General features: G+C 40.4%; 1 protein-coding gene across 3 annotated transcripts in view; it reads right to left on the bottom strand.

The window, feature by feature from the left end:
• The window catches only part of NDFIP2 (Nedd4 family interacting protein 2), a 72,775-nt gene that overhangs the window by 22,663 nt on the left and 25,245 nt on the right, over positions 1–24,867 (bottom strand). For 2 of the 3 annotated variants that reach the window (XM_075852378.1, XM_075852377.1), the window contains 3 exons: positions 23,888–23,947; positions 7,007–7,094; positions 2,825–2,949 (listed from right to left, as the gene is read on the bottom strand). In XM_075852378.1, the coding sequence (XP_075708493.1) occupies positions 2,825–2,949; positions 7,007–7,094; positions 23,888–23,947 (273 nt within the window). The remainder of the gene's footprint in view (positions 1–2,824; positions 2,950–7,006; positions 7,095–23,887; positions 23,948–24,867) is intronic. The other variant, XM_075852379.1, reaches the window with a different exon arrangement.

Here is a 24,867-nt window from a genome sequence, read left to right as displayed (position 1 = left end):
CGAGAGAGAAAGCGCGCGAGAGAGAGAGCGAAAGCGCGCGAGAGAGAAAGCGAAAGCGCGCGAGAGAGAGCAAAAGCGAGAGAGCGAAAGAGCGAAAGCGAGAGAGAGAGCGAGCGAAAGAGCAAAAGCGAGGGAGAGAGAGAGCGAGCGAAAGCGAGAGAGAGCGAGCGAAAGAGCAAAAGCGAGGGAGAGAGCGAAAGGGAGAGAGCGAAAGCGAGGGAGAGAGCGAAAGCGAGGGAGAGAGCGAAAGCGAGGGAGAGAGCGAAAGCGAGGGAGAGAGCGAAAGCGAGGGAGAGAGCGAAAGCGAGGGAGAGAGCGAAAGCGAGAGAGCGAAAGCGAGGGAGAGAGCGAAAGCGAGGGAGAGAGCGAAAGTGAGGGAGAGAGCGAAAGTGAGGGAGAGAGCGAAAGTGAGGGAGAGAGAGAAAGCGAAAAAGAGAGAAATATATGTATTCAAAAGGACATATGACAGCGGAGAACATTTTGAGCAGATCTAGAAGCTGTTCTGCTTCACTATAGTATAACTTCATGACAGATTGGGAATTTTGTCTGGTTCTCCTATTACGTGGATTCCCTCCGCTCTCCCTCAGCGCTCGTCCATGTCTAGCTTTTTCTGTAGCTGCTGTCCATAGAAGATATCAGACAATCATACGGATACTCCAGTAGACATATCTGACAATTATTCTCCCTAAACGGACGGCATCATTTTTCGACTTGTTAGAAGACAAGTGCTGACAATCATCCTACAGTCTGCAACGGATCGCTTAACAGAGACGGTAATACTCAGGGATTAGAACACCAGTTCAGACAGTTCTCTGTCAGTCAGTTATATGTCAGCTTTGCATCTTTCAAGCCCCCTAAACCTTTAGCGGTTTCCCCGAGACAACCGAAAGATCTCAATGTAGGGAGGTGAAAATGAAAATGGTCATTGCTGCAAATAGAGGTGGTAAAATTTTACAAACGGGGAACGAATGTGAGTGGTTATTAAAACTGTAACCCAATATACCATGATTGTATCAGACTTTCCAGTATTCATACTTGTTAGGCTGTATTCACATTGCGTTCCGTGTTCCATCGTTCTGTTCCTTCATAGGAAGCAACAAAAATACATGAAGTTCAGGATCCATCAGAACCCATTAAAGTCATTGGATTTCCGTCATGTCGGGTTTGTGCCATGGTTTGCGTCATTTAGCTGGACAAAATAGCGTGTGGTTTTTAACTTTTGTTTACTGTACTGCTGCATTTTTTTCCCATTCACTTCAATAGGAAAACTGCAGGCAAAGGACATTATCACTTTTTCGAGATGTTGTCGCAATTACGTTTTTCACAGAAGCAATACTGGGTGCCACTACCGCTGCATGTGAACACACCCTAAAGCGGTCTTATCCAAGCAGCGATAATACCATCAACATCCTTATAAAGTTCCCCTATATACAGTGGTGGAAGTCTCTTGCAAGAAAACCAACTTATCCATATACATCTCTTTACTGCATAACAGTCCAAGGGCGACATTTTCAAATTGTAATACTCCCGAGGGCCGCAAGAAAACTCAGAATCTGGGACGTTTAACAGTATATGCCATGAATGTCTTTTGGGACTCCCGGAGAACATATAGTAACTGGCTATTCCCATTTATCAGAAATGAATTGGAAAACTTTCATAGATTAGGTCCGATACCGGTCACATTCATAAGTATTAAATATCAAAGACTGCAGTATTTTTTGTACCATTATTCGGATTGTTAGCGTCATATACACATAACTAATGGAGTACTGGCATTTATAATCAACATGTATACTCTCATCATTAAGAATACAGAATATGGTCCCATGCAATCAACAGAAATACATGACATTTCTGTATGGTCGTCCAGAATCAAAAATATATCAGATCAATAGGTATCAGAATGAAAAACATAAAACCATATTATAGTGTTAAATTCTGTTTGGAGAGTGCATACAAGCCGCATCCCTAGGTAAACCCTCTGGCGCTTTTAAGCCCAAGTACAGATGATTCCAGAAGAAAAAAAAAAAGCTAATAAATGGAACAATAGTGCCACACAGTGGTCAAACTGGAGTATTGCAAAAGCTTTGTAAAAAATCTATTGCTATGTAAGCTCTTGAAAGGAATTTTTTTTTTTTAATAAAAAGGTGCATCAGTGTGTTTACAAATACTTTTTATTCAAAATTAGGTTTACCTTTTTTTTTTTAGACACAGCTGCTCTGTGTTCTCTTTACAGAGCAGCTGCATCATTCACTATTCATTTTATCAGTCAGCCCCGCAGACCTGACGGGTTCAGTGACAGCAGGTCCTGTGTGTCTCTGACATGCAGAATCCACCTATAATCTATCACATCTAAGTTACGAATTTAGATGTGATGGATAACAGGTGGATCCTCCGTGTCAGAGACACACAGGAACCTGCTGTCACTGAACCCGTCAGGTCCGCGGAACTGACGGATTCAGGTCTTAGCAAACAATAAAGCTTCTCTGTATATAGAATACAGAGCAGCAGTATCTAAAAAAGTAAAACACATTTTTAATAAAAAGTATTTGTAAAGTTGCACCAAACACACGAATACACCTTTTTATTAAAAATATATATATATATATATATATATATATAAATATATATATAATAATAACTTGCCTTACAAAAGGTTTTACATAGCCTTCATACTGAAATACTTTGCAGCACAATCAAAACTTATACGGGCCATTTGAGGTTCTAATAAGGATTTCCTAAACCATAAAACATAAATGTCATTTAAAATGTTACCTTTCTTGTACTCCACAAAATCAGATACACAAAAAAGAAAACCACTTACCCTCACAATTAAAATCCATTTGATGAGTGATAATCCAAACCCACAGATTGCTCCATAGCGCCCGGCTATCGTGTTGGTTATACAGAAGGAGAGACAGAACCCAATCCAGTTGAAAATGAACGCCACTAGGAAAAGATTGTCAGATGATCAATAAACCAAAGATCTGCTAATATGGAACAATGAAAAATACTTATTTGTAAGCATATTATTCACATATTGTGGACAAAATGGCCAGATTTTACATATGATGGGAGATTAGTGGGTTCACTCCGAGCTCCACCGTAGCCTGTGAGGCCAACAGCGACAGCGTATGCAGCTCTCTCACCTCATGTAGGATAAGGCTCCTCTTCATTTTAGAGGATTACCAATTTTCGATACGATTGATAATATATTTCCCATTAAACTCATTGGAGCGGAGAATCCTCAGTGCTGGGTGTCCCTCCTATAACTGTATAGGACGAGATGGAGTATCTAGGCTTTCACTGCAGTGATGTTAAGTACAGAAATAGGGGGTGTTATCAACGTTCACTTCGTCAGTTTCTAAAATATTTTCTTATGCAGGTCAATTCCACTAAACAGTCTGCAGCCTGTCAGATAGTGTCTCCAGGATGGCGCCTCTCCTCTCTATCCGCATGTCTATTGTACGGGATGTATTAATGCATCTGCTGCATAGATCTTTACATGCGTTTCATAAGTGACTACTTTGCTCTCTGGCCACATTACCGCTTTATTGTTCCATTCATCCCAGTATAACTTCCAGGCTTCTACAAAACAAGCAGACCACTCTTATTTCCTTCACGTTATAGTTCTGCAGTCTGGTTAATACAGAGGTTTCTGAAAAGGACTTGAGGAAAGGAAGATATCGGCAAATTTTTTTTACATGAAGCCTGATAGTAGTCCGGTGGTCTTCAATTATAAGTAAAGTAATTGTCTGGTTTAGACCTTATTAGGGTATGTGGATTTAATATAGGAAAGTCTCCATCATAGCCCCCCTCTATTAAGAGCTCCTATAAACAGTGGCGCTCTCTCTGGAGGCAACAAGACCCTGATTGTCATATTATAAAAAGGGGCTGTGGAAATCAGAAAACCCTTTTAGGGTTTGTTCACACAAAATCAGATAAGTTGTGTAAAAGTGACCTATAACCCACAGGGAATTCTGGACAAAAGACAATCAAATTGTGGTGCAGATTTCGGTCTGGAATCCTCTGCTGCAGAAGAAATGCAGAAAAAAAAAAAAAAAAAGTACTTCCTTACAATACTTATGTTTACTGGCGTTGCCATAGCGATGCATCCCCGTTCTCCGTGCAGCCCGGCCTCCTGTAATGACGCTGCACCCCATGTGACTTCAACAGCCTGTGATTGGCTGCAGCAGTAACATGGGATGAAACGTCATCCCAAGAGGTCAGCAGCACGGAGAACAAGGAGCCGTCACAATGACACCAGAGGGATAAGTATAGACTTTTTTTTAAAAATTAAAAAAAAACAATTTCAAACTTTTTTCAGATTTGCTATTTTAGCAGTGGAATCAGAGTTTTTCCACCTGCAAAAATTGCAATTGTGAATTGTTGCAGATTTTTACCTCCAATTGAATTCAATGGGGAAAAACGTAATCAAATATGAAGTGATTCCGTAGAATAAATTGACATGCTGTGGATTAAAAACGTGGTCTCCGCAGCTAATCTGCCCTGTGTTAACATACCCTTGAAATTTTAAAATTAGTCAGGACTAAGGGGGGGGCAGCCCAAATGATAAAACAAAAGGGATGAAAACCAACCCAGCCATTTGTAGGGTGCCAAGTCGCTGTAACAAGAGGAGGGACTGTAGCTTGTTTTTTCATTGAGCAGCCTGAAGACTCTACTTTCCTGCAGGTTCTCCTTCGGAGAGGTCAGTATTCCTGTATTCGAGCTCCTCAGCAGTTAGGGAATACAGAGCCATGTCCTAAAGCCTCATTATGTCCTGAAAAACGGATTTACTGGGAAAAATGGTCATTATAAACCACAAATATTGAAAGGAAGGTACCACAAAAACTGGAAGACGCTGGATTTCATGACAACATGACTTGATAGAGGTAAGGACCACTGGTGCGCACAGGCTTCCTCTCTGCAGGGTGACAGCTCTGTCCAAATCAAAGCCAATGGTGGAGAAGGAAGGAGGCGGTAAAAGAGAATTCTCAGCTCATTTAGTTTATGATCCGTCTGCTATTTAACTACGTGTAGTCTGAATGCTCATTGCGGCCGGTGTTCAATGTGCCGAAAACTCCTTACTGTGGCTGGCCATCAATGATCTGGTTAACAAGAACAGGGTTGTTATGACCAGCCATAGACACTGCATGAAGTATTCTGTTACACCCAAAGTAACGAGAAAACTAATCCCATCAAATTCATGAAAAGACTGATCTAAATGAATGTACATAGGAGTTGTAGTGCGCAAACGCACCACTAGAGGGAGGTTACACACCATAATATACAATATGCTTAACATTTTTCATTTAAAGAGGCTCTGTCACCAGATTTTGCAACCCCTATCTGCTATTGCAGCAGATAGGCGCTGCAATGTAGATTACAGTAACGTTTTTATTTTTAAAAAACGAGCATTTTTGGCCAAGTTATGACCATTTTTGTATTTATGCAAATGAGGCTTGCAAAAGTCCAAGTGGGCGTGTTTAAAAATAAAAGTCTAAGTGGGCGTGTATTATGTGCGTACATCGGGGCGTTTTTACTACTTTTACTAGCTGGGCGTTCTGACGAGAAGTATCATCCACTTCTCTTCAGAACGCCCAGCTTCTGGCAGATCACGCTGTGATGTCACTTCCCCAGGTCCTGCATCGTGTCAGACGAGCGAGGACACATCGGCACCAGAGGCTACAGATGATTCTGCAGCAGCATCGGCGTTTGCAGGTAAGTAGCTACATCGACTTACCTGCTAACGCCGATGCTGCTGCAGAATCAACTGTAGCCTCTGGTGCCGACACGATGCAGGACCTGTGAGTGACGTCACAGATCTGCACTGCCAGAAGCTGGGCGTTCTGAAGAGAAGTGGATGATACTTCTCGTCAGAACGCCCAGCTAGTAAAAGTAGTAAAAACGCCCCGATGTACACACATAATACACGCCCACTTGGACTTTTACTTTTAAACACGCCCACTTGGACTTTTGCAAGCCTCATTTGCATAAATACAAAAATGGTCATAACTTGGCCAAAAATGCTCGTTTTTTTAAAATAAAAACGTTACTGTAATCTACATTGCAGCGCCTATCTGCTGCAATAGCAGATAGGGGCTGCAAAATCTGGTGACAGAGCCTCTTTAAGGCCTCGTTCACATCTGCGCTAAAGGCTCAGTTAGGGGCCTCTGTCGCAGATCTGGCCGAGATTACCGTAAAGCTGACGGAACCTATTAAAGTAAATGGGTTCCGTTGGCCACCGGCGGTGTCCGTTATGCAACGGAACTGTTGCTTCAGTTATTCCTTGTTCTGCTCCTCTGACGTAGCAGAACAACGGAACACACCGGCGCAGGTGTGAACTAAGCCTTACACATCTTTAATGTAACATGAAAAAAATATATATAAATAGGAATCTGTATACAAGTAAAATTCCAAATCGAAATGGTCACAATGTAAGGATATACGATACGGTGTAAACCACTACTTTATGGTAGATCAAGATTCTATCATTTAGTTTTCTCACATCACACAGTGATCTACATTTGAGGATATGTAAGTAAATCTGAGAGCAATATATAGAAGAGGGGACAGTCCTAGAAAAGAGCAAGTGCATTTAAAATGGCAAACTGAAGATGGCTATAGACATAGGGGGAGATGTAGTAACACTGCTCCAGTCTAAATAAAAAAAAAAAAAAAAAACGAAAACACAAGATGGAGTAAGGTGCAAAAAAATGATTAAAAAGGCACAAGCCTCTTACAGGGAAAGCCAAAGATTCGACAATTTTTTTTACCACTGAATGAAATCTATGACGGCTATGAGCAGATGTACACTCCGCTATGACGTACGCCAGTTCCGGGGAATAAATTATAGTAAATGTGTCAGACTGCGGGTTGCTACACCCCTTTCACTAAGCCCCAATCACTAATGTAAAAAACAAACAGAAAAAAAACGTACCAAAAGTCGCAATTTTTGCATCAAAATAAATAGTTGGTGTGGCAAATAAATAAAGAGCGGACTTACTAAAGAAAGCCAGCATAAAGATCCCATCATTCCCGACTCTCAGCTGGTCTGCATCACTGAAGTCATCTCTTGGTGGGTATTCTTCTTCCTAGCCCAATAAATTGCAGAGCATAGATGACAAACTCATAAGAAATATATCACTGTACTAAAAGCTTTTCATTTAGACAAAAGTTTGGTTATCAGAGGTCAGCCGAGGTCGACCAGCATCATGTGACTAGGGTAACAAATCCAATTCTGTAATTGTATTTGCTACATATGAATTTCAGGACATTTCCTCAAGAAATTAGCATACGGCAGAAAGGAAGTTTCTTTAGCCTACAGTTTAGTGCCTCAAACAAGAATAGCCGTACAAGTCTTATGGTCTGTGCACACACAAAATAAAAAACGTCTCAAAATACGGAGAGGTTTTTAAGGGAAAACAGCTCCTGATTTTCAGACGTTTTTTTAATCATACTCGCGTTTTTCATGGCTGTTTTTATATAGAGTCTATGAAAAACGGCGCCAAAAATGGCTCAAGAACTGACTTTTTAGTCAGTCATTTTGAAAAGCGGCTGAAAACACTGTGAACATACCCTTAAAAAGTGGCCATACACATTAGGTAAAAGTCGGCTGAACCTGACAATTTCGAGTATACGATCTTACGAGTATGGGGCTCAGCAAACTCTCCTTCAACCACAGATATCAGGGGAAAAGGATTGGGCATGCCGGATTTCAACATGCCCAGTCCTCTGTTCCCACGGGAGATAAGCCGCTGCCAGAGGGGTCTGGCATCAGCTTATTCCCCTATCGATATTGAAAAAACATGCACATTCGGCCGACATTAATCTGAGGTGTATGGCCACCTTCAGCAAGTCCATACACAGCACGTTTCTTACAGACACTGACAATCGTAAGATCCAAAGACCATCATAGAAAAGAGAAGGATGATGTTCATCACAGTTATCTTACAAACATATTTGAAAAAAAACCATACATATATATATATATATATATATATATATATATATAAAATAATTTTTGTTAATTGTTCTAACCGTACATTGGACCAAATTTATTAATAATGGCATCTTTTTACCAATTAAATTGGCGAGGGCAGCTGGCGAAAATAGCACCAGATTTAATAAAAGCCGCACGACTTTTAATAAATCAAGTGCATTTGAAATGATCTGGCTGTACAGCGCTGGACAGTTTACATCACCCCCATAGACATTGAGTGAAGCGGTAGGGAGCATGCGTGACCACTTCCAACTTCTCACTCCGTTCATATAGTGTGGAAGAATAGGGGGCTAATTGGTCGTGGGAGGGGGTCCCAGCGATGGGTCAGCCAGAAACCAGACATTTATCGACGGTCATGTGGGTAGGTGGTGATCAATGTACCTTGTGGGACAAACCCTTAAAAACCTTTACCAATAAACAATTCACTTTACATAGGAAAAATTCATTTCACAAAGTGGTGATTATCAATGATACATGGAAACGTTCCCTTAAACCGCTTCTCCTGATCCAACATTTTCTATCTTTAGAAAAGCAAGAATTGTCTAACTGTTGGAGAATCAGTACATAATAAGCATAAGTGTAGACTTCTATCACCTCTGCGAGTCCCCAATCATTCAGAAGGGCAGAGAGCTCACACTTCACATTGTCATATCCCTATAAAGTACTAAAACAACATTTTTAGAAGAGCCATGAGGAGGGGAGTGTGCCACAGGTGCCACTTTATGATGGTAAACAAATTAAAAGAGACTCAAAAAAGACTGAATATTGGTTAAAACTACACCAACAAAAGCATTCCAACTAGATCATGATCTAAAAGTGGCTTATTAGGTGACAGATTAACTGTAAAGGGGTTTTACCATTCCAGACGTGATGGCATTAAGCTATGCCATCAGTTTCGGACTGCTAAGGGATCAGCATGCAGGACACCACCAAACACGAGAATAAAGCCCTGCGGCCCCTTCACAGCTTCGCCCTGCACAGAGATGCTCCCGGCCGCCCACTGTGCAGGGAACTGCAGCACAGCTTCATTAAAAGTGAACGTTAAAGGGCTGCAATTCCTTCATTCTCAGGAACGTCAGTAGTCCCAGAGGTCGTATCCCCACCGATCAGAAAGTTATGGCGTATCCTAGTATTATGCCACCACAATCTGGAATAGGTAAACCCCTTTAAACGTTATCTGCACTCTTCGTATCCTACCGTTTAGAGTCTACAGCTCGTAGGCAGACCTTTGTGTCTCCATGGTTACAGACTATAAAACACTGTTATCTGACCCTGCAGTCAAGTATTACTACCATCTGGCCATTCTTCTTGCTAACCTACAGAGAGTAGCAGATTGGGCAGCTAAAAAGGGAATAAAAAAATGACTGCAGGATCAGACTGCACAGGGTTGTTTGTAGTGTGTAACCATGGAGACATAAGACGCCTCGGAAACACTATACAGAAAACAGTACAATACTTTTCAGATGCATTGCAGCAATTAAAGAAATGGTTTAAAAAAAATGTACATAACTTTTACTGTTCTTGACATATTATAAATACTACAATGTAAAGAAAGTGAGAGTCTTTATCTGTGGAGTGCTTAACAGGAATGACATTGCTCATAATAGAAGACGGTCCATGCAGAAATCGAGACCGCCTGCCATCCAGCAAGCAATGTAAGCATGAAAACTATGTGCTTCTTCAAAGACAGCCCAACTATGTAGGAAAGTTTAGAAAATATGTCAACTAATTCTATGCGCTGCCTTCTTTGTATAAATAAAGACTAGTGATGAAGTATTGTAATTCCCTATTTACATGTACTCCTAAATTCACGCTTCTTCTAGTTCTTTCTTAATGGAAATAGAGGTTTATCCTGTGTTGACATCACATATCTTGTTTGCATAACAATTGTTGGCTGAGGAACTACCACAGAATAATCACACAACCTTGGAAATGTTGTTGAGCCTGCTTTATACAGTGTAAACCTGATGGACTTGCGGAAATGAATCCTAGATTGAATGTTGCTATACTAGAAGATTGCTTTTATACATGCATAGGTTACTCTAGCTAAAGTCTTATGGTTGTGAAGGGCTATCTGGCAGCATCTACAGCGACCATGTGCCTTCTGTATCCGGATGGAAATGAGGATTTATAAATTATGATTTGGGGATAAATGCATGGCGGACACAAGTCACTGGCAGCTCTTCATGTCACATTTGCTAATGAGTCTGTAATTCTCCTATCAATGCTGATTACACTGCTATCAATACGAAGGTCAATGTAATGTGCCGATTACGCGCTACTGGCTAAGGTGTGCATCAGCGTAGGCCGCCACACAGATTGAGAAGCAATACTCTAGATAACAAGGCCACCTTTATCAGAGACAGGCATGACAAAAGAGCTCCATTGACTCAAAGGTCACACGTGGCATAAAAACTGCAGAATTTCCTACTGGAAATTCCATAGCATATTACAGACGAGGTAAAGTGGATGAGAATCTCATCCACACTCTGCGGACAAAAAAATTTAACAGAAAAGACGTGCGGAAAATGACCTGCGGAACAGATTCTCAATCTAGACAGAAATCCTTCAGTGTTTACGCTACATGTGAAGTTAGTCTATTGGTCTCTCCTTTGGAACCTGTTTCATTTAAATCTGCAGCAATTTTAATCAAGATTTAGGATTATTGGTTAGTGAGAAAACCAAACCAGACCCCACAATAAAATGAACCTTAGACCCCTAAAATAAAAATAGCTCTCGCCAGTGGAGGAATGGGCTTCACAAGACCTCTGAAGGTGTCCTATTGTATCTAGCAGCAGATCCTTTAAAGAGGCTCTGTCACCACATTATAAGTGGCCTATCTTGTACATGATGTGATCGGCGCTGTAATGTAGATAACAGCAGTGTTTTTTATTTAGAAAAACTATAATTTTTGACGGAGTTATGACCTATATTAGCTTTATGCTAATGAGTTTCTCAATGGACAACTGGGCATGTTTTACTTTTTGACCAAGTGGGCGTTGTGGAGAGAAGTGTATGACGCTGACCAATCAGCGTCATACACTTCGCCCCATTCACTTATACAGCACATAGCGATATAGCTATATCACGATGTGCAGCCACATAAACACACTATAATATTACTGCAGTGTCCTGACAATGAATATACATTACCACCAGCTGGCACTTCTCTGTGAGTTACAGCATAGCAGGTGTAGTCTCGCGAGATTACGCTGTAAATGGTCATTTACAGCGAGATCTCGCTGTGCTGTAGTCTAACAGAGACGCTACAGAAGTGGTCAGGATTCAGAATACACATCACGTCCTGGCTGGAGGTAATGTATATTCATTGTCAGGACACTGCAGTAATGTTATAGTGTGTTTATGTGGCTGCACATAGCGATATAGCTAGATCGCTATGTGCTGTATAAGTGAATGGGGCGAAGTGTATGACGCTGATTGGTCAGCGTCATACACTTCTCTCCACAACGCCCACTTGGCCATATAGTAAAACACGCCCAGTTGTCCATTTTGGAAACTCATTAGCATAAAGCTAAAATAGGTCATAACTCCGTCAAAAATTATCGTTTTTCTAAATAAAAATTACTGCTGTAATCTACATTACAGCGCCGATCACATCATGTACAAGATAGGCCGCTTATAATGTGGTGACAGAAAATACCTATAACTGTATGTGAAGACAAATCAAATCTCCCAAAAGGGAAAAATAATGACACCAAGTACAGTAAGTAACTTGCAAAAAATATAAATTCTTTATTACAATATACATTAGAACATGTTGGCCATCAGGACCTAAAAACCACAGACAATTAAAATATACAATGTGGAGAACATGAGGCTACTCAGAATGGCCTATATTCAACATTCAATAATACCAGATACCATTCGCCCTAGGTCCACCACATTTCCTCCCTTGTCACTAAATCCATCGGTGGAGATGTTCGTCAGAATGGTGGTTGACGAGCTTCGGAAGTTGCCACAGGATCGTGGCTATGATAATTTATCTTGGGCCCAGCGAAAGGCTTTACGTGAGCTTAAGCAGATGAAGGGCATTGTGTTTAAACCGGCTGACAAGGGTGGAAATGTGGTGATATGGCCTATTGAGATGTACGAATCAGAGGCATATCGGCAATTACGGGATGTGGAGTGTTACAAGCGTTTGACATATAACCCGACTACTGACTTCAAAGGACAGTTGGACGCGATACTAATGGAAGCTTGTGATAATAACATCATCACTAAAAAAATCATGGATGGGCTCACTGTGAAGTTTCCCATCACTCCCACACTATACCTCCTACCAAAGGTACATAAAGATCATAAGAAACCACCAGGCCGGCCTATTGTGTCAGGATGTGGGAGTTTGTGTGAGTCTATCTGTCGCTTCCTGGATTTTTATCTCCGTCCATGCGTCGAGAATCTACAATCATATGTGAAGGATTCTACGGACGTGTTGAAACGCCTAGATGGGGTGACCATTGAGCAGGATATGTATTTGGTATCCTGTGATGTGGAATCCCTGTACACCTGTATTGACCACGAGTTAGGGCTGCGAGCTATTCAATACTTCTTAGGCCCATGTGATCATGATTGTGAATTGGTCCAATTTCTGATCCTCCTTTTGCGTTTTGTCCTTGAGCATAATTATTTTGTGTTCAGGGACAAACACTATTTACAACTTCGGGGGACGGCAATGGGTGCCACCTGTGCACCTTCATATGCAAATTTATTTTTGGGCTACTGGGAACAGGAAATTGTACGGGAGGCCATGGATATGGTGTCTGGATGTGTTGTTAGTTGGATGCGTTTTATCGATGACATCCTTTTTATTTGGCAGGGTACGCGTGCAGACCTTGATCAGTTTGTATCCATTTTGAACAACAACACACAGAACATCAAATTAACGAGTAAGATCAGTCAAACCAACATGGATTTTTTGGATATCAAAATGACAGTACAAGATACAGGTAAGCTCAGCACCACCATTTTCCGTAAGGAAACTTCTGTAAATTCTCTCCTACATGCATCGTCCTTTCATCCCTCTCATGTTATACGGGCTATCCCTACGGGGCAATTCCTGAGGGCCAGACGTGTATGTGACTCCGATTCTAATTTTGAAAGAGAATCACAATGTCTGAGGACCCGCTTCATACAACGAGGGTATCCTAAAAAGGATATCGAGAAGGGATATCATAGGGCTTGTCACAGTAATAGGAATAATCTGCTTACTCAACAAAAACGTAAGAACACGGATGATATAGTGAGACTTATTACTCCATACAACTCGCAATGGATGGAGATAAGAAATATTGTGACTCGCTTTTGGCCAATTCTGCTCACGGATCCAGATTTGAAAAAACATCTACCCCCGAAGCCCCAACTTACAGCCAAAAGAAGTAAAACCTTGGGTGACCACTTAGTTCGGAGTCACTATAGTGCTCCTAGTCCCAAAACCTATCTTTTTGGCTCTAAAGGGCCGACGTGGGGATCTTTCTCTTGTGGTCATTGCTCTATTTGCAAATTGATTGTGAAAACTGATACATTCACTGATTCTGAAAAGAAAAGAAGTTTTAAAATTGTACACTTCATCAATTGCAGTACTACTGGTGTAGTGTACATGGCAACATGTCCATGTGGCCTGTCTTATGTAGGCATGACCACAAGAGAACTTAAAATGCGAATTCAAGAACACGTGAGGGACATTAAAAAGGCTGGAACAATAGAGGGTAACAACTGGGAAGAAATCGATAAATTGAAATCTATCCCCCGACATTTCCGCGATTTTCACAATATCAAGTGGCAGGATTTAAAGGTTCATGGCATCGACAAAATTCTTGTTGGATCACGTGGAGGAGATACTTTCCGTAAATTAGAACGGATCGAATGTAAATGGATCACAAAATTGAAGACTAGCGCGCCTCTGGGGCTCAATGAGAAAATGTCCTTCGCTTCCTTCCTATAACAATATTTTCTTTTTGGGTCCTATAGCATCATTATCTTTTAACTTTTTAAACCTGTATATATTTGACTGGTATGGTTGGACTGTGCTGTTAATAATTGGTGGGCTTGTCGGTTTAAGCATTATTGCGTTTTGGCTGTATCCATATTTGGTGGCATTTTTAACATCATCATTTTTGTCTTTTTATAGGGGCCATACGATCTGTATTTATTGGGCTGAATAGAATACCAAGTATCACATATTATATCTCAGAATAATGTTTTTGGTTGGACTCTATTCAACAATACGTTTTGAACATACTCTAAATTTTGATCATTTTTTAGCTCTTTTCATGGGGTACTTATTTTTATTCGTGTGTTTGTGCACACACTGCACACATATTTATTATACATTATTTATTATCCACTTTATATATCCTTATATAAATTTTGTCATCACACTTGGTATGTTGTGTATATATATATATTTTTTTTTATATTTATATTTTTATTTATTCACATTTATGTTTACACATATTCACTCTCAATATATTTATATATATTTTTTACACGCTTGTTATTTATATACATGCTAACAATAAAATCACATATGTCTTATCATTATAAATTTTTTTGAGCATATTAGAACATATCACATTGTACATCTGTTACATTATTGTATGTATTATTTATATTAATAAATAGAATTGTATTTTAACTGTGGTTTTGTCACGTGTGTTTCACTTTATTTATTTTGTTTTTTATTTTATCACCACACTGTGCACGTGTGTTCACTCACTTCTCACGATCATTTATTATTTATTATTATTTTTTATGAAATAATATTCTTTCATAAATTGTTTCCCCGGTTTACTATATGTTATATATATTTATTTTTGTATATATATAAGTCAATATATGGTCTTTTTTGTATTGATGGTTTTATGAAATGACAGTATGACACTATGTTTGATGTATTATCAAATTATGTATATTTTTTCTATATATGTATTATTGCTTATATTTTGAGACATTAGAGTTCCATTGTATATTTATATTCTGTTTCTCACATAAAAAATCGGATCGTGATACATATGCCCTATACTGGTTTTTGCCATATAAGTTGATCTCTTATTGTCCTTGCCCATACTTAAAATAGCCACTATGATGTGATACGTCATATATAAGCTATTACATCTGTTGTCTGCGGCGCTTGCGGTCTGATGCGCACGCGCCTGCGCGTTTACATTCCTTGAGACGTACACTGGACATTTGCAATGGTGGTGTTTGCTGCTTACCGATCAGCATTCAGGTAACTTTAGACATGCTGATTCACCAATGTAGAACACCTGGTACATTTCAGGTGTTCAGCATTGGGGATTTGAGAATGTCGTGCTGCTATTTGCTATCTCTGAATAAACCTCTCCCACCACTGAGTATAAATACAACGCCGGTCACCTTACTAGTCAGTACCCCTTGAAAAAGCTACCGCGAAACGTGCGTCGGGGCTCTTGCTGTGGAGCTCATTTTTGGCTTGATATGCAATACACGGGTTGGTATGGCTTCTGGGACCTACTCTGATTTTTGGTGATACCCTGGTCTCTATACCACTTTATTTACACTGAGATTTCAGTGTTAGCTACAAGTCTCTCGTGTATACTATTTTTTACAGGGTCTGTATTACATTGTTCTGTTTCAGCATGCTTTTTGGAGACACATTTTGTGGTGTCGGTTATCCTTGTACTGTACATTTATAGCATGACTGTCAGAGTGACCCTGCTTGGTATTATTGAATGTTGAATATAGGCCATTCTGAGTAGCCTCATGTTCTCCACATTGTATATTTTAATTGTCTGTGGTTTTTAGGTCCTGATGGCCAACATGTTCCAATGTATATTGTAATAAAGAATTTATATTTTTTGCAAGTTACTTACTGTACTTGGTGTCATTATTTTTCCCTTTTGGGAGATTTGATTTGTCTTCACATACAGTTATAGGTATTTATTGTCTGTTTTTCCTTGATATGTGTGGACGTTTACTATAACGTTTATCGTTAGGTCTGGTTCTATATAGGTATTCTTTATAATGTGGTGACAGAGCCTCTTTAAGTCATGTAAATTGTGAGGTGGGACCTCCATGGATCAGTCTTAGGGTATGTTCACACAGCCTATTTACGGACGTAATTCGGGCGTTTTTGCCCCGAATTACGTCCGAAAATAGCGCTGACAAACATCTGCCCATTGAAAGCAATGGGCAGACGTTTGTCTGTTCACACGAGGTGTAATTTACGCGCCGCTGTCAAATGACGGCGCGTAAATAGACGCCCGCGTCAAAGAAGTGACCTGTCACATCTTTGGCCGTAATTGGAGCAGTTATTCATTGACTCCAATGAATAGCAGCGCCAATTACGTCCGTAATGGACGCGGCGTTCAAGCGCCTGCACATGCCGTTACGGCTGAAATTACGGGGATGTTTTCAGGCTGAAACATCCCCGTAATTTCAGCCGTTACGGACGCCCTCGTGTGAACATACCCTTATTTTTCCAACACATCCCACAGATGCTCAATTGGATTGAGATAAATGGAATTTAGAGGCAAAGTCAACACCATGAACACGGTCATGTTCCGCAAACCATTCCTAAACTATTTTTGCAGTATGACAGGGTGCATTATCCTGCTTACATTTTTTTTGGCCTAAATAGTTCAGCATAGGCGGATATTAAAGAATAATGTAGAGGCTCTTGTGTATACCTCTTTTAGTTGATGTACCATTTATGGGTTGTCTGCCATCTTGTTTCCTTCTTCCCCTCTGATGTGGTTCCCCTAATGCAGCCTACATTTCCCAAGATGCTTCTGGTTTGTCAGAGGCAGAGGGGTGGAGTCTCATCGTGCTAAGCTTGCTCTGAGTACTATCTAAGTGCAGCAAGCGATAGATTAGTGACAAAGAGCTGCTATCCTCACACTGCAGAGTCTGTGCATTCCTATGTGATGCAGCAAAGTCTGTCTCCTCTGTATTCTGCTAGTGATAGATCAGTGACATAGAACTGCTGTCCTCACAACGTTACCCCCAAACTTTACCGAAGTGTCGGGATAGTGAATAGACATCCCGTCCTGGTTGGACGCGATGTCTATTTACGGTCAAGACACTTCAGTAACGTTAATGTGTGTGTATGTGACAGCACATCGTGAACTACGCAGGATCACTATGTGCAGAGTAAATGAATAAGGGGAGAAGTGTATGATGCTGATTGGTCACTCATTGGTCAGCGTCATACACTTCTCTTTACAACGCCCATTTGGTCAAAAGTAAAAACACGCCCAGTTGTCTATTAAGAAAATCATTAGCAAAAAGCTAAAATTGGTCAGAACTTGGTGAAAATGATAGTTTTTCTAAATAAAAACCACTGCTGCGATCTACATTACAGCGCCGATCAGATTATGTAGGAGACAGGGCACTTCTAATGTGGTGACAGAGCCTCTTTAAATGAACAGATTAATTTCAATGTTAACTGTTTAATGCTTCATTTCCCCGTGTGGTGATTTTTTTTCCTTATGAACATTTAGGTAAACGCTATCTCTGACAAAGAGATACTTAAAAAGAAAAAAAAAAAAAGCTAGTCGGCTAGTGTCTCAATGAATCTGCCGGCTGGAGATGTGGTGGGAATTCGGACCAATCAGATTCAGAATGGTGTGTCAGGTGACCTCATATATTCATCAGAAGCCATTTTGTTAAGATGCAGTGTTCATTTTCAGGACAGCTGAATAACTATATATCATCTGGCTCATCAGTTTTCTTACCGTTTGACATTAAAAGTGACAAAAGTCTTGACAAATTATTTTTATTAATGGGAGGATATACAGTTTTATGGCAACTGTTATTTTACATGGAGGTAGATGTTAGATGGAAACAAGATGACGGAATAAAACTAATAACGAAGGTCACCCAAAGCATCTGTTTTTACAACACTCAACAGCTTATTACCACAGCAAAAAAAAAAAAAAAATATTCAAAAAGAATCTATGAAAAAATGCATATTTTTCTAAAAACAATGCAGCACGCAACATCCCCCAGTATATGAAATTCCATATTATTCGGTAAAAAAGATCATGGAAGACTTTTCTGAAAAAATAGCAAAAAATAAAGACCCCAATGAAAATAATGGAATCCGTTGTCTGATCCATTACACTTCTTTAGTCTATAATAAAATAGAGTAACAAACCAGACCGATGTGAACAGGGTCCAAGATCTCATGCACACTGCCATATTATAAATAGACTATAGGCCTATACTGTACCTCGGGTACACAGAGAATTGTTTATCAAACTTATACAGAAAAATAAATTGTGGCATTGGAAGCCCTATTATGCAATTACCCTCCCCTAGAAGCATTGATTCGAGGGGATAGCGTGCTACCTCACAGTGGCGTAATACTACCCAGGGTCTGCGCGCCCTCATACAGGGTCTGCGCGCCCTCATACAGGGTCTGCGCGCCCTCATACAGGGTCTGCGCGCCCTCATACAGGGTCTGCGCGCCCTCATACAGGGTCTGCGCGTGCTGCCTTGCTGTATACATGATTTATATCATATCTCCAGTTCTGAGAACCTCCAGAAACAATATCATACAAATTTGTGGCGGATATGAAGATTTTCTTTTAGAAACACCTGCTTTGTAATGCTCCTTTAACGGAGCTTGATAAAACCCATAAATACCATAGAATGCAAATGTTTTCCCCCACATCTTATTTATTACCAAACTACAGGCACCGAATTAAATGTGCACATAAATTTCAATATCTAGCAGGCTGATCTAATAACTTAGTCAGAAATGTATGCAGTAAAGGAAAACACTATTTTACAGCCTCGCAGCCATCGGAGTATTTTCCGCTACGGCTTCGAGTCTTTTCTCGGCTCTGGTAAAATTAGAATCTGCACTAATGTTACTTTAGCAAGACCGGGTAAGAAGCATCTAGCCGCGCTATGACATTAGAAACGAAGTAGCGGGTGAACTTTAAAAAGCGGAATTATAACAATAGTAACGTGAAAGGTTCCGGATGACGGATATTTTCACTTTAGTAAATGCTTGCAGCAAATTAGCAGCTACAGGTTACTTGAATGGTTCAGCATCAGGAAAAGTGAACCGCTATGTGTCTAAATATGACAAAACGCCTCTGTCGTGAGGAGCAGCCTGCGAGCATAATCGCCGGAAGCTTCAACGCACTTTCTACTTAGGTATGAGAGGAGATGATGAATGATTAATGTACTGCAATTTTCCCAATATGAAATGATCCGGGCAGAATAGCTGGAGAAGGGTCATGCGATCAAATTCATTACTTTAATAAAAATGAAAGGCGCATCTGTGTGGGGAATGAGCTGGCGGCTTACACAATGTGTGATTAGTGAGAATCATTTCCTAGAACAACACGGGGGGTTATGCTGATTTCAAAGGGCTTATAGTATTTGTCTTATTCTAAACTCGAGCGCTTGCTGTGTATTTTGGACATGGATTTGGAATACATTGGCACTGTACATATTGAAGTTTCCAGGAGCTGCTGCAAGTGAAAGAGGTCAGAGCAAGCAGTGTTCCTTTTCCCCAAGTACATAGAAGTTTGCAAGGTCGTTTAACGCCTTCATGCCCAGAGACTTGCTGACCAGATCAAAACGTAACATTTTGGAATGCTGTATACTAAAGGGGAATTTTTGAGATTTGTGCCTACGTTTTTTTTAATTGTTTTATTTTTATATTCTTTTGCAGGAAAGGATAGTGCTTGCTTATACCAATATATGTATAAAAAACAAAAACTTACTGGGGAAAACGTAGAAAATATTTATGTTCATATAATCTGTTCAACCATTTAAGTCGTATACCCATCACAGACATTAATGGCATATCTATGGGACATGGCATAAGTGTCTGTTAGATACAAGTCCCAGTTCTGGGACCCGAACCTGTGCCGAAAACGTGGGTCCCCCGACCCACCTGGTGATGTGGCCACCGCATCCAGGCAGAGAATGAATGCAGAGATGGTCAGGTATGTGCAGGCTTGCTCGGCTGTTTCCGTAACTCACTCTATTCATTTCTATTGGAGTTACAGAAGCAGCCGGTAGACACCTCACCAGCCCAAGGTGGGACATGCATCTAACAGACATTTATGGAATATCGTGTAGATATGCCATAAATGTCTGTGATGGGAATAACCCTTCCTCTAATTCACCAAGGTTCCCAGTTCAGTTTAAAGTGCACCTCCCTCCCTTACACAGAGTCTAGACGTGGGTGCTTTGCATGCAGGAATATTCTGGGAGTAGCCTCAGCATGCTTCCTGGCCTGAGGAAACGAGTGACGTCACTAATGACATCACTTCATTCGCTAGCAACATGAAAAAGCAGTTTCTTCAATAGTTAATACTGCAATTCAGATTGAGCTCTGTGTTCAGCATTAAGGAACCAATCACAGCCCAATCTGGGTAATGGCAATGGGTGACTTGACATGATCTGCCGCAAAACTTCTGACGTAAATATACACAGCTATGGGGAAAAAAACTCCTTCCTGCCGACGTATGTTTACAGGGAGACATTGAGAACCTATATCTGTACATTAAGGTATTGTCCTATTATGAGCAGTTTCTCTGCAGACACAGACTGCTTTATGACTGCCTGTACTAGAATTCAGGGTATGGCTGAACATACATTTAACAATGCAAATATAACATGACAATCATTTGCTATTTAAAGAATCTTATAATTGATTAGTAGTAGTAATTAAAGGGTTATTGTCATCTTTGGCATTTAAGGCATACACACAGCATATGTCATAAATGCCTGACAGGTGAGGCTTCCGCTTCTGGGACTTTAAATTATCGGGAGAAAGGGGGTCTGGTGCAGCACTCTGCTATTCCCCAAGTCCCCATAGACTTCAATAGTTAGGGTTGCGCAATACCAAGTGCACTATTGAAGTGTATGTGGAGAATGCAGTGGTTGGGAATCTGAATGGGGGGCCCCTAGACCACTGTTCTCTTAATAGGAAGGGGTCCTAGAAGTGGATATGGACATGCCATGAATGCCTAAAATGGATAATTACTTAAAGGCCCATTTACATGTAAGACATATTTTACACCCAGCGATCAGCTACTATTGCTGGGAGAATCTTTAGCTGGACAAACATTCCCCTTTGAGCAGCCACTTCAGACAAACTTTAGTATTACATAGCGGCCATAGCTTATTTCATTAACTAAAATAGATTTTGTTAATTGTGCCCTAAAACAGAACAATATTCACATAGAGCCGATAAACCCCCCCCCCCCCTGCCACGACATAGATTTGTCTTAATATGGCATATAGATAGTGCTTTATCTTGCCGAGACAACCCCGTTAAATTATTTTATAGTTTATAAATAGATATAAGTCGGGGTTGTCTATGAACTATTAACTTCACTAGCAAACTGAAAATTGTGAGTTAACCTTCAGGCTACAGCACAGGCTGTTACTAAGCATCAGTGCAATATCAATAATGCAATGAATTAACAAGGTTTATTAACTTTTTTTATGCAGAGAGCTAAACCATCACTTTTTGAGGAACTACTGACAGATTCCCTTTAAAGAGATATCCACCATACTTACCACTAGCCAGTCTAGACTAAATGACAACATTCTATCCTCCGCTAAGCAAGCTCTAAGGCTTTATTCACATCTGCGCCAGGGCTCCATTCCGTCAGAATGGAGCACTGACAGACACAAACGGAAACCATAGGTTTCCGTTTCCATCATTGATTTCAATGGTGACGGATCCGGTGCCAATGGTTTCCGTTTGTCTCCGTTGTGCAAGGGTTCCGTAGTTTTGACGGAATCAATAGCGTAGTCCACTGTGGTATTGATTCCATCAAAACGACAGAACCCTTGGACAATGGAGACAAAGGGAAACCAGTGGCACCGGATCCGTCACTGTTGAAATCAATGGTGATGGAAACAGAAACCTATGGTTTCCATTCGTGTCCGTCAGGGCTCTGTTCTGACGGAAAGCTCTGACGGAACATCGGAACGGAGCCCTAGCGCAGATGTAAACGAAGCCTAACACATTCATAAGAAGAGAATAGCCCAGCTCATATCGGTCATCTTGATTTTATCAATATCGGTCTTCAGACAGTAGCTCTGGTAACTACATGTCCCATAATGCCTCAACCAGATATCACATCAGGAGCTATAGTTATATAGATCACATGAGCAGGATGCTTGAGAGTCACAGATGCAGAACTAGGGCACGAGAGGCAGCAAACTGTGGGGAAGGGTATAGATGATTGGTTGGCTATTACCTTACATCATCTACAGGAAACCTGGAAGAAATTCACTAACAGTAAACACTGGTCACCTAGTACATTCTTGGATTATTGATATGCCATGGCCCAGGGATATTCTGTTTAATATTTTAGTGTTCACAATCCTACCAAGATACAGCAGCAGCATCAGACATCATAATAACAGGTAAGAGTTAGATTGGCAAACTATGGTTTTCACTAAGTTTCACCTTAGTAATTGAACAGCAATGCAAAAGGCATTATCATGATTTTCATTGTCCTTACAGCCAAACCATGTCTCACTATCTAAAGCTGGCCCAATACAATAAGGATACAAATTGTACCATACATGGGAAGATATACCGACTTTACTTTAAGATAAGAAGTACTCAATATCACACAGGGAACTATGCGAAGGCTTTGTTCACATCTGCGTCAGGGCTCCATTCCGACTGAGCTTTCCGTTGGAACGGTGCCCTGACTGACAGAACCATCGATTTCAATGGTGACAGATCCGATGCCAATGGTTTCCGTTTGTCTCCGTTGTGTCAGTCAGGGAACGACGGAACGGAGCCCTGACGTAGATGTGAACATAGCCTAACCTGTTGGAAAAATCTCATTGCAATGAACTGATCCTTCCATTTTCTTAATAAAAATGGACCATTAGTGCACCATCGGCAGAACAAGAGGTTCTGAGGGTGGACAGCTGTATCCCAGGAAACACTTGACACATCTGCTCATGTATGAGCACCTAAAAAAGGAGGGGTTGTCTCACCGCACACAAACGCTTTCATAAAGAAACCACGGCTGTGATCAGCTGATCACCACAAATCTGGCTCCCGGCACCCCCAGCAAATAGCTTTGCCAAAGGAGGGCCCAGCCAGCCAGCCATTTCACATGGCGGCCACTCAGATGAATGGCTTAAGAGAGTCTGCAGAACGACTCTCCATTCTGGCTCATAGAAGTGGGTCTCAAACAGAGGACCCCCTTGTATGACGTACATATGCCCTAAATGGGGATATGGACAGGAGTGCTCTTCATGAAATAACCCCTCTGATTTTTGTATTGTACTTTAAAATGGATTAAGAGGGTATTTTATACACAAAATCAAACAATGTGATATGTTTCAGAGGCAGCCACAGTCGGTGACATCTGTTCTCAGGTATTGTTCTCAGCGGTTGGTTTTTTATTTTTTTGACTTGACTCAGTAATGACAAAAAGGGAAGAATCAGGTCAGTGCAAATTTTGAAATATGTTAAGAAATCTTCTTGTATGATATTGAGCGCTATTGTCATAAGAGCTAAATATCTCCTCATACTCATCCGGATTCCCTGATTCTCAGGCTGACAGACATCAGGCCGATTTCTAACTGAAAATAATTCAAGACAAAACCAGAACATTTGCTAATTTTAGATAAAAAAAAATGTCTTTAAATAAAAGGTTAAAACCGTTTAATCTGATGTTTAAAAACTCACACAATCCATTAGAATGAAGGTAGAACACAGAACACGAGAGGAGAGCCGTAACAAAAAGAATTACCATGCACTAATCTATGGAGGAGAATTCATTATCCAAACGTTTAACAACAACAGATGGAAACAGGAAGAAAGTTCACATCTCAGCATGAAAGACATTGATATCAAAGTCTAAAATTGTTCCATACCTCTGAAGGACTGAGGAATATTTCATCAAACAGACTTCTAGACTCTCTAATTTGGCCGTGCTTAGCATGTAAAACAAAGACACAAGACAAAAGAACTGAAGCAGTTAGGTCATTGACCTAGAAGTAAACATTTACCAGATTCTCAGATTTACTAAATCACATTAATATTATTATTAGAGGTAGCAAGCTCCATAGAAAACATGAAAATAATGGGGAAAAAAAAAAAAGAAAGAAAAAGTTATGCCATAGCATACTCAGGAAAAAAAGGCTGAACACATTAATAAGACATGCTGAAGATTCAATTACGTAACCAGAAAGTAGGGATTTTGCACTCCCAAGATACTCCTCAACATTTCAGAATCAAATGCCAAATTAAATAATTTCACAAACTCATAAAAGACATAGAATTCTGTTAATTTCACAGATCTAACCACAAAATGCTGCATGCATAGATGGTAACTTAAAGAAGCTCTGTCACCACATTTTAAGTGGCCTATCTTCTACACAATGTGATCGGCCCTGTAATGTAGATTACAGCAGTGTTTTTTTAATTAAAAAAACGATCATTTTTGACGGAGTTATGACCTATTTTAGCTTTATGCTAATGATTTCTTAATGGACAACTGGGCGTGTTTTACTTTTTGACCAAGTGGGCGTTGTGGAGAGGAGTGTATGAAGCTGACCAATCAGCGTCATACACTTCCCTCCATTCATTTACACGGCATATAGTGATCTCATTACATCACTATGTGCAGCCACATAAACACACTATAACGTTACTCAAGTGTCCTGACCGTGAATATACATAACCTCCAGCCAGGACGTGATGTCTATTCAGAATCCTGACACTTCTGTAGCGTCTGATATATTCCCAGCAAGGCAAGCGTAATCTCGCGAGATTACGATGTAACCTGTCATTTAAAACGAGATTACGCAATTTATACTAAGCTAGTAGTATACCTGATATATATCAACTTTGT

Source organism: Rhinoderma darwinii, chromosome 2 (assembly GCF_050947455.1).
Source record: "Rhinoderma darwinii isolate aRhiDar2 chromosome 2, aRhiDar2.hap1, whole genome shotgun sequence".
NCBI lineage: Eukaryota > Metazoa > Chordata > Amphibia > Anura > Rhinodermatidae > Rhinoderma > Rhinoderma darwinii.
Note: the sequence above shows the minus strand (reverse complement) of the source record. Positions and strands in the feature narration are given on the sequence as shown.